The 12,648-nt window shown below is 35.2% G+C and overlaps 1 protein-coding gene across 1 annotated transcript; it reads left to right on the forward strand.

Annotated features, from left to right (window-relative positions):
- Window positions 1-3,645: 3,645 nt before the first annotated feature.
- On the forward strand, window positions 3,646-5,527 carry LOC139853115 (cytochrome P450 86A8-like). The gene has a single exon (XM_071842490.1). It carries the CDS (start codon window positions 3,665-3,667, stop codon window positions 5,240-5,242), a length of 1,578 nt encoding a protein of 525 aa, XP_071698591.1. The 5' UTR covers window positions 3,646-3,664; the 3' UTR covers window positions 5,243-5,527.
- Window positions 5,528-12,648: the final 7,121 nt, after the last annotated feature.

Here is a 12,648-nt window from a genome sequence, read left to right on the forward strand (position 1 = left end):
TCACCATGTATCTTATTTTGACTGCATTGTCAACGGATGTAGTATTGTAAACTATTATTTACGGTGATTGTCTATATGTAGAAATCATCAGACGTCAAAAACCTTGGAATTAGATATTCATTTATGGTGTGCCTTTTCAAAAGAATGCAATGTTTACAAAACGTATCTTGTAGAGGTCAGTACCTCACTGTGAAATCGATGAATGATGTATTCGTCCATTTGAATTTGGACGGGTCATCACACACACCCACGCCCCGTGATAACAAATACATGATTTATAATAAAAAAAATGTACAAACATATGAGTTCCTTGGTCGTTTTGTCATGGGTCATCGTTGAATAATCCAAAAGTACAAGGGTGAAATATAGGTTACCTAAAATAGCTAAAAGAAATTTGCAGTTGTGGACATGCACAATCAAATTAGAACTTTCACAGTTTTCTTAGATGAATTAGTTCACCAAATCTTAACTAGCAAATATCATCAAACCACCATGTTCCATATATACGTACAGTACATATACGGAGTATTAAATAATAATTTACTTTAGTTTTAGCGTCCTAAATTTAAAACAATCAGAAAACATAAATATTAAATAATGATACTCCGAAAATTATAAGAATTCTTGAGTAGATTGTCAGTATAAAATCTTATTGAGCATAAAAAAAAGTCTATTAGATGTGCTATAAAACTAATTTTTGATATTCTCATGATGTGCAGTTATTATTCATAAGTTTTTTTTTTTTTTTTTGAACGGCAATTTTTTGACATCAGTAGATCATTTATTTCAATGACCTTCATCATTTGCACGTAACACACACGTTCGGGCGGAAACTCGAACCCGATCAACGGTACCCAGGAAAACATCCATTCGGGCAGTGTTCTTGGGTAGAGGTCCGTGAACGAATTCGGTAAAACCTCCCTATAGGGTCAATATATACCACCATTATTGGTGTTCAATTGTTTTAAAGAAAATCATGTCATCCCTAAGGATCGAACCAATGACATCTCCCTATCCCATGACACAAAGTACGTGAGGGGAACCTTTTGGCTATGCCCGCATGTTCTTATTATTCATAAGTTTTGTAACAATGATTTATTAGTAATCAGTAATGTTGGTGCATAACTGGTTTAGGTTAAAAGTTTGTCTGTTGAGACCGTCAGTTGACTATACTAGACCATCAGCCCATGATAGGAGACCATCGCACGAGGGTCCAAGACTGTCGGTCGAGGGTCCTAGACCATCGATCGAGGGTCCTAGACCATCAACAGATGGTCACTGCAGTTTGCATATAGGATGTCTTTGTGAGGTAACACCCTCTACTCATACCTTAGCCGCGTTTTACGTTTGTAAGTTCGTCGTAAACGTACCCAACCGAATAACACCTCTAGGCATCAATCTAATATCTTGTAAGTTCAAATTATCGATCCTGAAGGTCTAAGTTTATTCGATTAAGCTTGTTCTAGTGTTTTTTGCCTCTAGAACGAGTCTACGTTTGTTCTAAGATCCATTTCAGTGTCTACAAGTAATAATTATAACTACGAAAATAGGATTACATTTAATTATGTGTTCCATGTGTAATCAACTAGTAAAATAAAGAGTATAGATAATATAATATAATATAATAATACAATTAAATTATAGAATTGTATTTAAGTTTGTCGAAATGTATACCAAAAGTATATTATGAAGTAAGTGATACTTTCAATGGTGAATCTTGAATGAAAATTCAATAGGATCTCGATTTTTTTTTCAAATGTAATTATATTTGAAGGGTACTTTAATGGTTGTTTATCAAATTATAAATCGTAAAAATCTATGGGATCATATAGTTAAATTTAGCGGCATCCAACACAATTTGAAATATGTATTTTAAAATAAATAAATAAATAAATAATAAAATAAAAATTAGTGGTGACAACAGACCCCGTAGACCAAAGTATATATTCGTCCCTGGATACTCCCTCCCTCCAAAAAAAACCGTCACCTTAATATTATTGTTTGTTTCAAAATTACTATCTCTCATCCAAAATAGCAATAAAAAATCTTCAAAGTTTCAAAGGTAATTATTGACGACTTAACTGTCGCTTAGAGCCTAAATTGAATTTCAGACATGTTTAAAACTCATAGAAATTTGCTTCTACCATTTTCATGGAGTCTCACATTTTTTTAAGTTACTTATTGGCCGGCAATCACTCTATCTATAGAAAATTGGGATGAGGGACTGTTTCTACTCTTGGGTTGCTTCACTCTAGATGGAAAAATGATTTCTCTTTATTCTAGGATAGAGAAAAGATTGTCTACATCTTACCTCCCGCATACCACACTTATGTGAGATTGAATTTTGTTGTTATTGTTGTTGTTGTGTAAATTTTCAATTATGTCCTTTTTATTTTTAGAAATTTAACATTAAAAATAATAATTAATCTATTAGTTACTCTTTATAACAAATATAAAATGAATGACAATTTAGTCAAATCATTAATATATCTTAGACACAGTAAAAAAATCAATCCGGACATGTTTTTTGCGACGAAGATAGTATAAAAATCCTCATAAAGTATTACAACAACAACAACAAAACTCAATCCCAAGTGAGTGGGTATGAGGGATGTAAGATGTAGACAATCTTTCTCATATCTTAGTATAAAGAGAAGTCATTTTTCTACCCAGTGTAAAACACGCCAAGAGTAGAAAAAGTCATCCCTCTCACTGTTCTATTAATAGAGAGATTGCTTCTGAATGAACATCCGACCAATAAGTAAGTTAAGAAAAAGAAAAAAGTGTGAGATGTCATGAAAATAGTAGAATTAAATTTTCGTGAGTTTAAATGTGCATGAAGTTCAATTTAAGTTTTAATCGACAGTTAAGTCGCCAATAAATCAACGTTTGATTTTTACTCATAAAGTTATTACTCGTACTATATATTAAGACAGAGTTCTTCCCTTGTAAGTCTTCACTCTCGTATATGTATTTCTTGAACTGAATATGGAGTCATTAAACTCATCCAGCTCCACACAACTGGTTCATTAGTTGTAGAGAGAGAAACAAAAAGATATATATGGGTTTAATTGGAAGTTTTTGATAATCAAATAAAAAAAATGACCTTTTTTAGATTACAACATTATTATGGTTTGAAATCCTTAAATACAGACACAACGACCTCAGTTATTGCATTAATGGTGGTTCGTATCAAATGGCTGAAAGTTAGAGAGAGAGATGTCAAACACTCTGTCTTCAGTAATTGTTTTCCATTTTCTCAACTACATTGTTATATAAATCACACCACTGTTTCCTCTATTTTTTGCTCATCTCTTTCTTCCCCTGTTTTTTATCCTCTTTCTATCTCTAGTTTATTTTTTTTAACTTTTTTTTTTTTTTTATATCTTCATTTTACTTTATTCATTTTTATGGATCTTTGTTTGTTTTTGTAATTCTTCACTTGTAATTGTAATGCTGGTTGATTCTAGCATTACTACACACAATTTTTAAATTTTGAAACTCTTTCTTTCTCTCTCAAAAAAAGCTGTAATTTTTATGCATTTTTTATGAAAATAATCGAGACCCATTAATCTTTGAAACGAAATCTGATCTGGGTCTTGTTCATTTTATCAGAATTTTCTTTCAAGAATTTTGGCGGGAAATAAGGTGATAGATACAAAATATGGATGTAACTATAGTTCTGCTGTTGTTTACTGGTGTGACTGCTTATCTTCTATGGTTTACTTATATTTCAAGGTCATTGAAGGGTCCACGTGTATGGCCTATATTTGGCAGTCTTCCTGGCCTAATTCAGAATTCGGATCGGTTGCACGAATGGATTGCCGATAATCTCCGGGCTTGTAACGGGACGTACCAGACATGTATCTGTGCCGTCCCGTTTCTAGCCCGAAAACAAGGGCTCGTGACGGTGACTTGTGACCCGAAGAATCTTGAACATATTCTTAAAACGCGGTTCGATAATTACCCGAAAGGTCCAACTTGGCAAGCGGTTTTTCATGATTTATTGGGAAAAGGGATCTTTAATTCAGATGGTGACACGTGGCTTTTACAAAGGAAGACAGCTGCACTCGAGTTCACAACCCGTACCCTTCGACAAGCCATGGCTCGTTGGGTGACTCGAGCCATCAAGAATAGGTTTTGCCCGATTTTGGAACGGGCTCAGCTTCAGGCTGAGCCCGTAGATCTACAAGACCTTTTGCTAAGAATCACATTTGATAACATTTGCGGATTGGCTTTTGGAAAGGATCCGCAAACGTTAGCCCCTGAGTTGCCCGACAATAGCTTTGCATTAGCTTTTGATCAGGCAACAGAGGCTTCATTGCAACGGTTTATTTTTCCGGAAGTTATTTGGAAGATGAGGAAATGGCTCCGACTTGGGCTGGAGGTTAGCTTGAGCCGAAGCCTAGTACACGTGGAAGATTACTTGTCCAGCGTCATCAGTACACGTAGGCATGAACTGTCCACTCAAGTTAAAGAAGGAAGCTTACATGATGACTTGTTATCAAGGTTTATGAAAATGAAAGAATCCTACAGTGACAAGTTTTTACAACACGTGGCACTCAACTTCATCCTAGCTGGACGTGACACGTCATCAGTTGCAATGAGCTGGTTTTTCTGGTTGGTGATTCAGAATCCAGAAGTGGAAGAAAAAATCTTAAAGGAAATCTCTAGTGTCTTGCTGGAGACACGTGGCGATGACGTGGCAAAATGGACGGACGAGCCGTTAGGGTTTGAGGAAGTTGATAAGTTGGTTTATTTAAAGGCAGCATTGTCCGAGACCCTCCGGCTATACCCATCGGTTCCGGAGGACTCGAAACATGTGGTAGCCGATGATCTGTTGCCAGACGGAACTTTTGTTCCGGCTGGATCATCGGTTACTTATTCGATATATTCGGCGGGCCGAATGAAGTCAACATGGGGCGAGGATTGTCTCGAGTATAAACCCGAGAGATGGTTGTCACCAGACGGAACAAAATTTGTAAGGCACGATTCGTATAGATTTGTTGCGTTTAATGCCGGACCAAGAATTTGTTTAGGGAAAGATTTGGCTTATTTGCAAATGAAGTCGATAGCGGCGGCGGTGTTGCTACGCCACCGTCTCGCAGTGGTGCCCGGACACAAAGTGGAGCAAAAGATGTCATTGACATTGTTCATGAAGTATGGGCTAAAAGTGAATGTGTTTCAAAGGGATTTAAGGCCCATTATAGAAACTGTGATAAAGGAGAAGGAAGAAAGATAGTAACTAGTGGTGGTACAATGGTGGCGGCTGCTGGTGGTAGTGGTGGTTGGGGGTTGTTTAATAGTAGCTATGATTTTGGTGGTTGGGTTGATTTATACCGGTAAAAAGTTTGATGTGGTAGGTCTGAATTTTGAATACCATTAAAGTGACATTTGGGTCGGGTCAAGCTTCTGCTTTGAATATGGTTCACAACATCACATGCAATTTTCATCTTGTAGGTACAATTTCATTTATTATTGTTGTTTCCTTATAGTCTTGTTACAATTTCTTTACCAAAATAAGTATGAAGCGTACAAATAACAGCAATAACATCATATTGTATATTTTTATTTATATATTTGTATTTATTTATTAAATTATTTTCTTCTGTCTTGGCATTGGATGATGTGTTTAGCAATTTCAGTTTTCTTTATCTTTTGATTATTTTCCTTCAAAGACAAAATAATAATACAATCTTAACACTTAAATGTTTTAATGGGTTGTACAATTATTAATTATAGGGTTCGTGAGAGTTGTAAAATATAATGGTAGAAATTAAAGCCATGAAATTTGGTTACGTGCCTAAATCTATTAACCTACCTTTCCGTGTCTCATAAAGGATTCCACTAACCACGTTTTGGTATTATGACAGTTATTTTTATATTTATAAATCTTACAAACCATGAAAAATGGTATATCTAAATAACAATAGGCAGAATTTGATAGGGGGCAGGGTTGGAGGGGTCGTGCCCCTTAAAATTGAGTACGTTGTGAAATTTACGCCCCTTTACTTTTTTATAGCACATTATGACACTATTAATAATATGAAAATTAATAAAGAATAATATATTTGAATGTGCATTATCACAATTTAGGTTCACTAGTAGCATATGCGTGTCAATAAAAAATGATCATAGACGGTCTGAAATGTTACCAACAGAAAACATAGAAAGGAACCAAAACTCTAGTCGAATCAAGCCAACGGGTGCATTGTTTGCACTTTGCACTGTAAGATCAAAGTATATTCAAAAATGAAAAACCTTTTTATCAACCAACACAAGAGATCTAGGTAATTGTAGGAAGTCTCTGGTTCAAATGTTGTGGTGGCCAGTAATGAGTTGGAAACTGTCACAATATAATCTAACTGAGCTACGTATATGGGGTTGAAATATTGTCCCTTCCGGTGACCCCTTACTTTTCTTATCAACCAACAAGACATGGTCAGTGAAGCGAAGGCGTGAAGCCATTGACAACTCATCAAGAAGTTTCTGGAAATTCGTTTACATGTAGTAACTGTTAGACTAGTTATTATTATTTAGCCCATGTTTCTTATATTGTTGGGCTTAGCCCATTTATCATTGCTAGGGTTTAGCCTATATATATATGGCCTTGTTCTATGTACTGGAGGACACACAGAAATATAAACGATATGGTTCTTAACATGGTATCGAGCCTAAACAATTAGTATTTTTTTTTTTAAAAACAAAAAGTTCCTCGCCGACTTGCATACCGATCGGCATCTTGTGACGCCCCGTACAAAATTATCGTGTACGGTACATCAACAACAGGATCATTACAAGGTCAAACACTATATGCTGTTTGAAAATCAGTTTTGCATTCATGAACAGATAACGTTTTACAAAAGATGAATAGGAAACATTAACATGAGTACATGATACTAAGGTTATTACAAAGCTATTGTTTTGAAAATAACATAAGTTGGGAATGCAAAGTAAAAGTTTCATGCTTGAGACATCTCTAAGTAATGCAGCGGAAGTCTAACACAGCAAGTCTGTAACAGCAAGTCTATACACCGAGACTAGAACAGCAAGGCTAACAGCAGAAGCAACAACGTCTAAACACCTGAGAAATACATGCTTAAAAAGTCAACACGAATGTTGGTGAGCTATAGTTTGTTTGTATTCAGTAATGTAATGTAGGCCACGAGATTTCAGTGCTTCAAACAAGCATTTCAAATCAGTAATTCAAATCAGTATGATAAAGTATATGTATAACCGTGGGCACTCGGTAACTAACTTAACGTTTATACCCCCTGAAAGTACACTTGGCAAGTGCGTATGTCTACGAAGTATTAAACACTCGTTAAATGCTAGCGCTACTAGCCCGAGTGGGGATGTCAAACTCTATGGATCCATATCTAAGATTCGCGTTCACGGTTCAAAAACCAATGATTAAACGTTACCGAGCTAAAGGGAATGTTTATGCCGTTGTATAACCCACACATATATAAGTTTAAGTACTCGTGCCTAGTATGTAAAACATAAAATCCGCATGTATTCTCAGTTCCCAAAATAAGTTAAAGTAAAAAAGGGAATGCTATAACTCACAGTGATAAAAGCGGTAAAGTCGGTAATGAAAGTACGCAAGTAGTAAGTCGGTCCGAAAGGTCGTCAACCTAAATAAAGGGTTACTAGGTCAGTAGGTTGTTTTTATAAATTCTAATAGTGCATAAAATAAGTTTAAGTGTCATCATCATCATCATTCATCATCATAAAAGCTAAGTAAGTTCGACAAGAATAGAGATCGAAACAATAGGCTGACTTCGGTCAGCTGCTGAGACCTCTACGTAAATTGAAAAGATGCATAGTCAGTGGCTATGGCTCCGTATGTGAGTCCCATAACCTCTGACCAATTTTCAGAACCTAACTCGTCTTCGTTTGACCGTGGCGACGGTTTAAGTGCGAGTAGGTCAGAAATTTCAGCACAACGTTAATAGGGTGTAGTGACTCTCGGAGGGCCATAAATCCTAAACCGTAACTCGGATTAAGACGAGGCCTAAACGCAAAATCATCTACTCGAACCGAACTAACTGAAAATCATCTTTCCAGTAGCTCAGGTTGCCTGATCAGATACGAAAATCAGTGGACAAGTGCTCCGGTGAGGTTCTTGGTGCTTGATGCTCATCACGGTTCTCATCCTTGATGCTTGTAGCTTCAAGTGTACAACTCGTTGATGGTTTAGCATCACTTTTGACCAAGATTCTACCATCAATACATAATATGTTAAGACCAAGTGGTAACACAACTCATTTAAGAGTCTTAGATGGATGATGAACCAAGGTTACATCATATCCTTAGTCTTAACACAATTACAAGTCCTATTTACAAACAAAGTTACAAACTTTACATCAATCAAACAAGTATGAACATGATCCAAGTCAAAAGAGGTGATGGAACCCTAAGCTAGAGAGCTTGGATCCCTTTCACACAATTTATAAGGTCACAAAGCTAGAAAGCTTGAACCTTTAGTGTTCTTGAAGATCTTTGAAGCATAAAGCTTGGATCTTTAAGATATATGAAGATAACAAACAAAAGTTTGAATCTTTATCACAAAATAACAAGATTAAAGTAAAAGAAAGATGAATCTACAAAGTTGGTGAAGATTCAAAGCTAGAAAGCTTGAATCTTCCATGTTCTTGAAAGATTCATGCTTGAATCAACAAGATATAAGCAAGATCAAAGCTAAAAGGAACTTTGATCTCCATAATATGATGATGATGGCCACAAAAATGAAAGGAAAAGAAGAAGAAAAAGAAGACTTACAAGCAATACTAGAAAGGAAAGAAAGAAAGAACAAGTGTGTGTGAAAACCAAATGAGCAAGTGATTTGAATGAGAGGTAAATGGCTAGTATTTATAAACAAGGAATTTGACAAGGATTGATGACATGGACAAGGGCTAGTATTTATAAGCAAGGAATTTGACAAGGATTGATGACATGGATAAGGGCTAATTAATTGGGTCACTAGCTAGAGTAGGGTGGGCTTGAGCCCAACAAGGTAGAAAGTCCAACAAGACTAACTATTGTGCATAATTAAATTACTACGCGTAATTAAGCATCCAAAAACCCATGTAATTATTATTATAAAATAATAATTAATATTTCGCAGTCATAATATTCCGATTATGACAAAAGTTAAACGTGCGCGCAAGTTCGCGGTTTATTCGAAATGTCAAATAATACTAACGGTTATAAAGGCTTCCAATGATCAAGTTATGTATCCTACGTACTCTAAGGCACGTTTTAACATATAAATGGAAGTAAACCAAGTAAATCAAGTTTCCAGAGTATAAAGTAACACAGTACGCACAAATACGCAGTTTCGCAAAAATACAAGGCACAAAAGCAAGTCGAAAAATCCGGGTCGTTACATTACCCACCTGTTAATGGAAATTTCGTCCCAAAATTTGAGGAGTGACAAAAAAAAATGGTACCGTATTTAAATAAGAAGTAGCGTATCAAAGTTCCGAAAGATTCGTGGGCTAAAAAGTGAGCTATTTACCTTGAAAGGTACTCTGGCGTATAAAAGTAAGAATAGGTATATGCTATTAATTAAGTCTCTTAGGAGATCAACAAATTGATTTCGTTTCTGGTTAACATGAGTATGTTGTCTGAATATATCCACAAAAGAAAAGATGATGTTTTTAGCCTTACAGGCATCTTTAGTAAGCTGGATGCATGAAATACATCATGAATGTTACTAAACTCATCTAAAACATTGAGCGCTTATGTCGCAATACAAAGCTGACAGGTAGGATGGAAAACATGGTGATCATAACCATGCGATTTGATGTCTGGATAGTGTTAGCCACGGATTTTACTAACCCCTTGATTTCGGAAAGAGACCATAGGCATAAAGAACTTGATATTTAAGAACGTTTCATTTGACTATATGAATTGAAACTTTTGATGAAAGTGAATAATCGGACTTATATGCAATGCAAGCCATAATTATCTATAGTGCCTTCAGGACGGTCTGAACGAACAATGAAGGATATCACCCAGTTTACCATACTGCAGGTGAACTTATCCTTAGATGGAATGAAAGAACAGTTCCATAATGTAACTTTATCCTTTCAGTTACATGTTGAAGTTAGGGTTAACATTAACTAGAACAACATATAGTTGCAACCAATGAAGAAAGGAATGTGTAGAGTAACCATATCCGTATTACAGATGTTTTAAGCAGTCCCTTCCAAGAGGATAACAAGATTCATAGATTCCTAAAGTATGTTACTTCACATTTCCGAAAGAGAATCGCACGAAAGGTGTGATCTTTGAACCAGGGTGAACTCTTCGAGTGGTTTGTTCTGAATTTATCCTTATACTTAAGGAGATGCGCGGACAAGAAGATACGTGGACCCTTGGTCGTAAAGAACGGTTTACTCTAAGTGAAAAGAATCTCAAAATGATTCCTTGTACCTCAACCTACTAATTCATAGAGATGATTTTTACGAGGATGTTGCGATTAGCCGTGAAATATTGAGAATAGAAACCCACCTAGTGCCCTTCCTACAATGGGGTGACCATTAAGTGTACCTCAGAAAACTGATTTATCGGCCCGCGATTTTGCCATGTTTAACCTTAAAAGGAACATTTTTCGAGTACAACTGCCACCCAAAGTGGCTCAAGCGTTTTTAACAAGGATTTTAATAGTAAGCTTCATCCTTAACGGAGGGAGAGAAGAAGTGTGATCCCTACATGGTGTAGTCTAATACGGAAACCTTTAATAAAATCAACCGAGGAAGTTCTGAAAAACCTTTAAACGTTTGATGCGACAACATAAATGGAACGAAGTTCTTGGTAAATTTAGAAGTATGTATAACGAGTACCATTTGCACAAAATTATTTGACTTAAAACAACTCAATAAAGGAGCGATTTTTAATCATCTTGAAGGTATAACTTAGTATGTACTAACTCAAAATAAGTAAGGGTAAATTTATACATATATGATTTTATAAATCGCGTAAGTGATAGAAAAGTTTTTAGTACTTTCATTTGTCCATAAATCTCGTGAGGACCGCACAAATAAGCAACGTGTAAATCAACGTGTAAAAATTTTGATAAACATAGTTTTTCGTATTTCAGAGGTTACGAGTTGAAAAAGGTCGAGTGAAAAATCTTTGAATCATCGGTTGACATGTTACTAGGTAATGAAAACTAATGAATTAAATGTAGTTTTGATGATTATCCGAACTTAAGTCTTTGGCCCAAAAATATTTACGTGCGAAGCCGTTGCTAAAAAGTGAGGTATGAAGGATAGAGCATGAGGATGAGAAGTTAATCGCTTCTTGACTTTGCAGAATGCCACACAGGTTATGGCTAATATTAAAGTCGGAATACTAATGATGTTAATATCGCTAGATGAGAATTTCCTTGGAATAGGTCAGGACTTTGAGTTATGTAAGATAGAGCATCGCTCCGACAGGTGTGAAGAATAAGATCCCTGGGGTAACGCAGTAATTTTGAATGGTTTAAGTGTTTGTGGATGCCCGAAGGCTCTGCATGACGTGGTAGTAAGTGCAATCATCACATACACACACATGAATCTCTTAGTTTCGACAGTTGTCTGTCTTCATGATGACTTGGATACGAATAAGCAACGAAAAATTTTATATTGACAAGCAACGAAAATTTTATAGAATTCATTTAAGGTGACGATGTAAGAAAAGAAATTAAGTTCTTAGCAAACTAGGGTTATGTACAACACGTACCATTCAAGGTAAAATATCCTTTGAATAAAAGATTTGATTTGTAAAAGTGAAAGTAAAATTTCATATGTATTTGTCAAAAAGAAGTAATTATTTAATTTATTTTATATAACGTATACGATTTCAAAAATTTGCACGAATGGCAAATAAAATAAATTTATTTTTATTAAGTTTTGAGAGGATCGCACAGTAAAATAGTGTAAGTAAAATTTTGGCAAACAAAATTTTCATATTTCGGAGGTTACAAGTTGAAAAAAGATTGATGAGAATCGAGTAAAAGACTTTTGAAAATCTCGGGTGATATTTGAGCAAAAATGTTACGAGGTAATGAAAACTGTTGAATTTTAATGTGGTTGATGACTATTAGTGAAATGTCCCGTTCTTATTGATTAAAAACGTTCCATATTAATTGATTTCGTTGCGAGGTTTTGACCTCTATATGAGACGTTTTTCAAAGACTGCATTCATTTTAAAACAAACCATAACCTTTATTTCATCAATAAAGGTTTAAAAAGCTTTACGTAGATTATCAAATAATGATAATCTAAAATATCCTGTTTACACACGACCATTACATAATGGTTTACAATACAAATATGTTACAACAAAATAAGTTTCTTGAATGCAGTTTTTACACAATATCATACAAGCATGGACTCCAAATCTCGTCCTTATTTAAGTATGCGACAGCGGAAGCTCTTAATAATCACCTGAGAATAAACATGCTTAAAACGTCAACAAAAATGTTGGTGAGTTATAGGTTTAACCTATATATATCAAATCATAATAATAGACCACAAGATTTCATATTTCAATATACATCCCATACATAGAGATAAAAATCATTCATATGGTGAACACCTGGTAACCGACATTAACAAGATGCATATATAAGAATATCCCCATCATTCCGGG

Source organism: Rutidosis leptorrhynchoides, chromosome 6 (assembly GCF_046630445.1).
Source record: "Rutidosis leptorrhynchoides isolate AG116_Rl617_1_P2 chromosome 6, CSIRO_AGI_Rlap_v1, whole genome shotgun sequence".
In the NCBI taxonomy this organism is placed as follows: domain Eukaryota; kingdom Viridiplantae; phylum Streptophyta; class Magnoliopsida; order Asterales; family Asteraceae; genus Rutidosis; species Rutidosis leptorrhynchoides.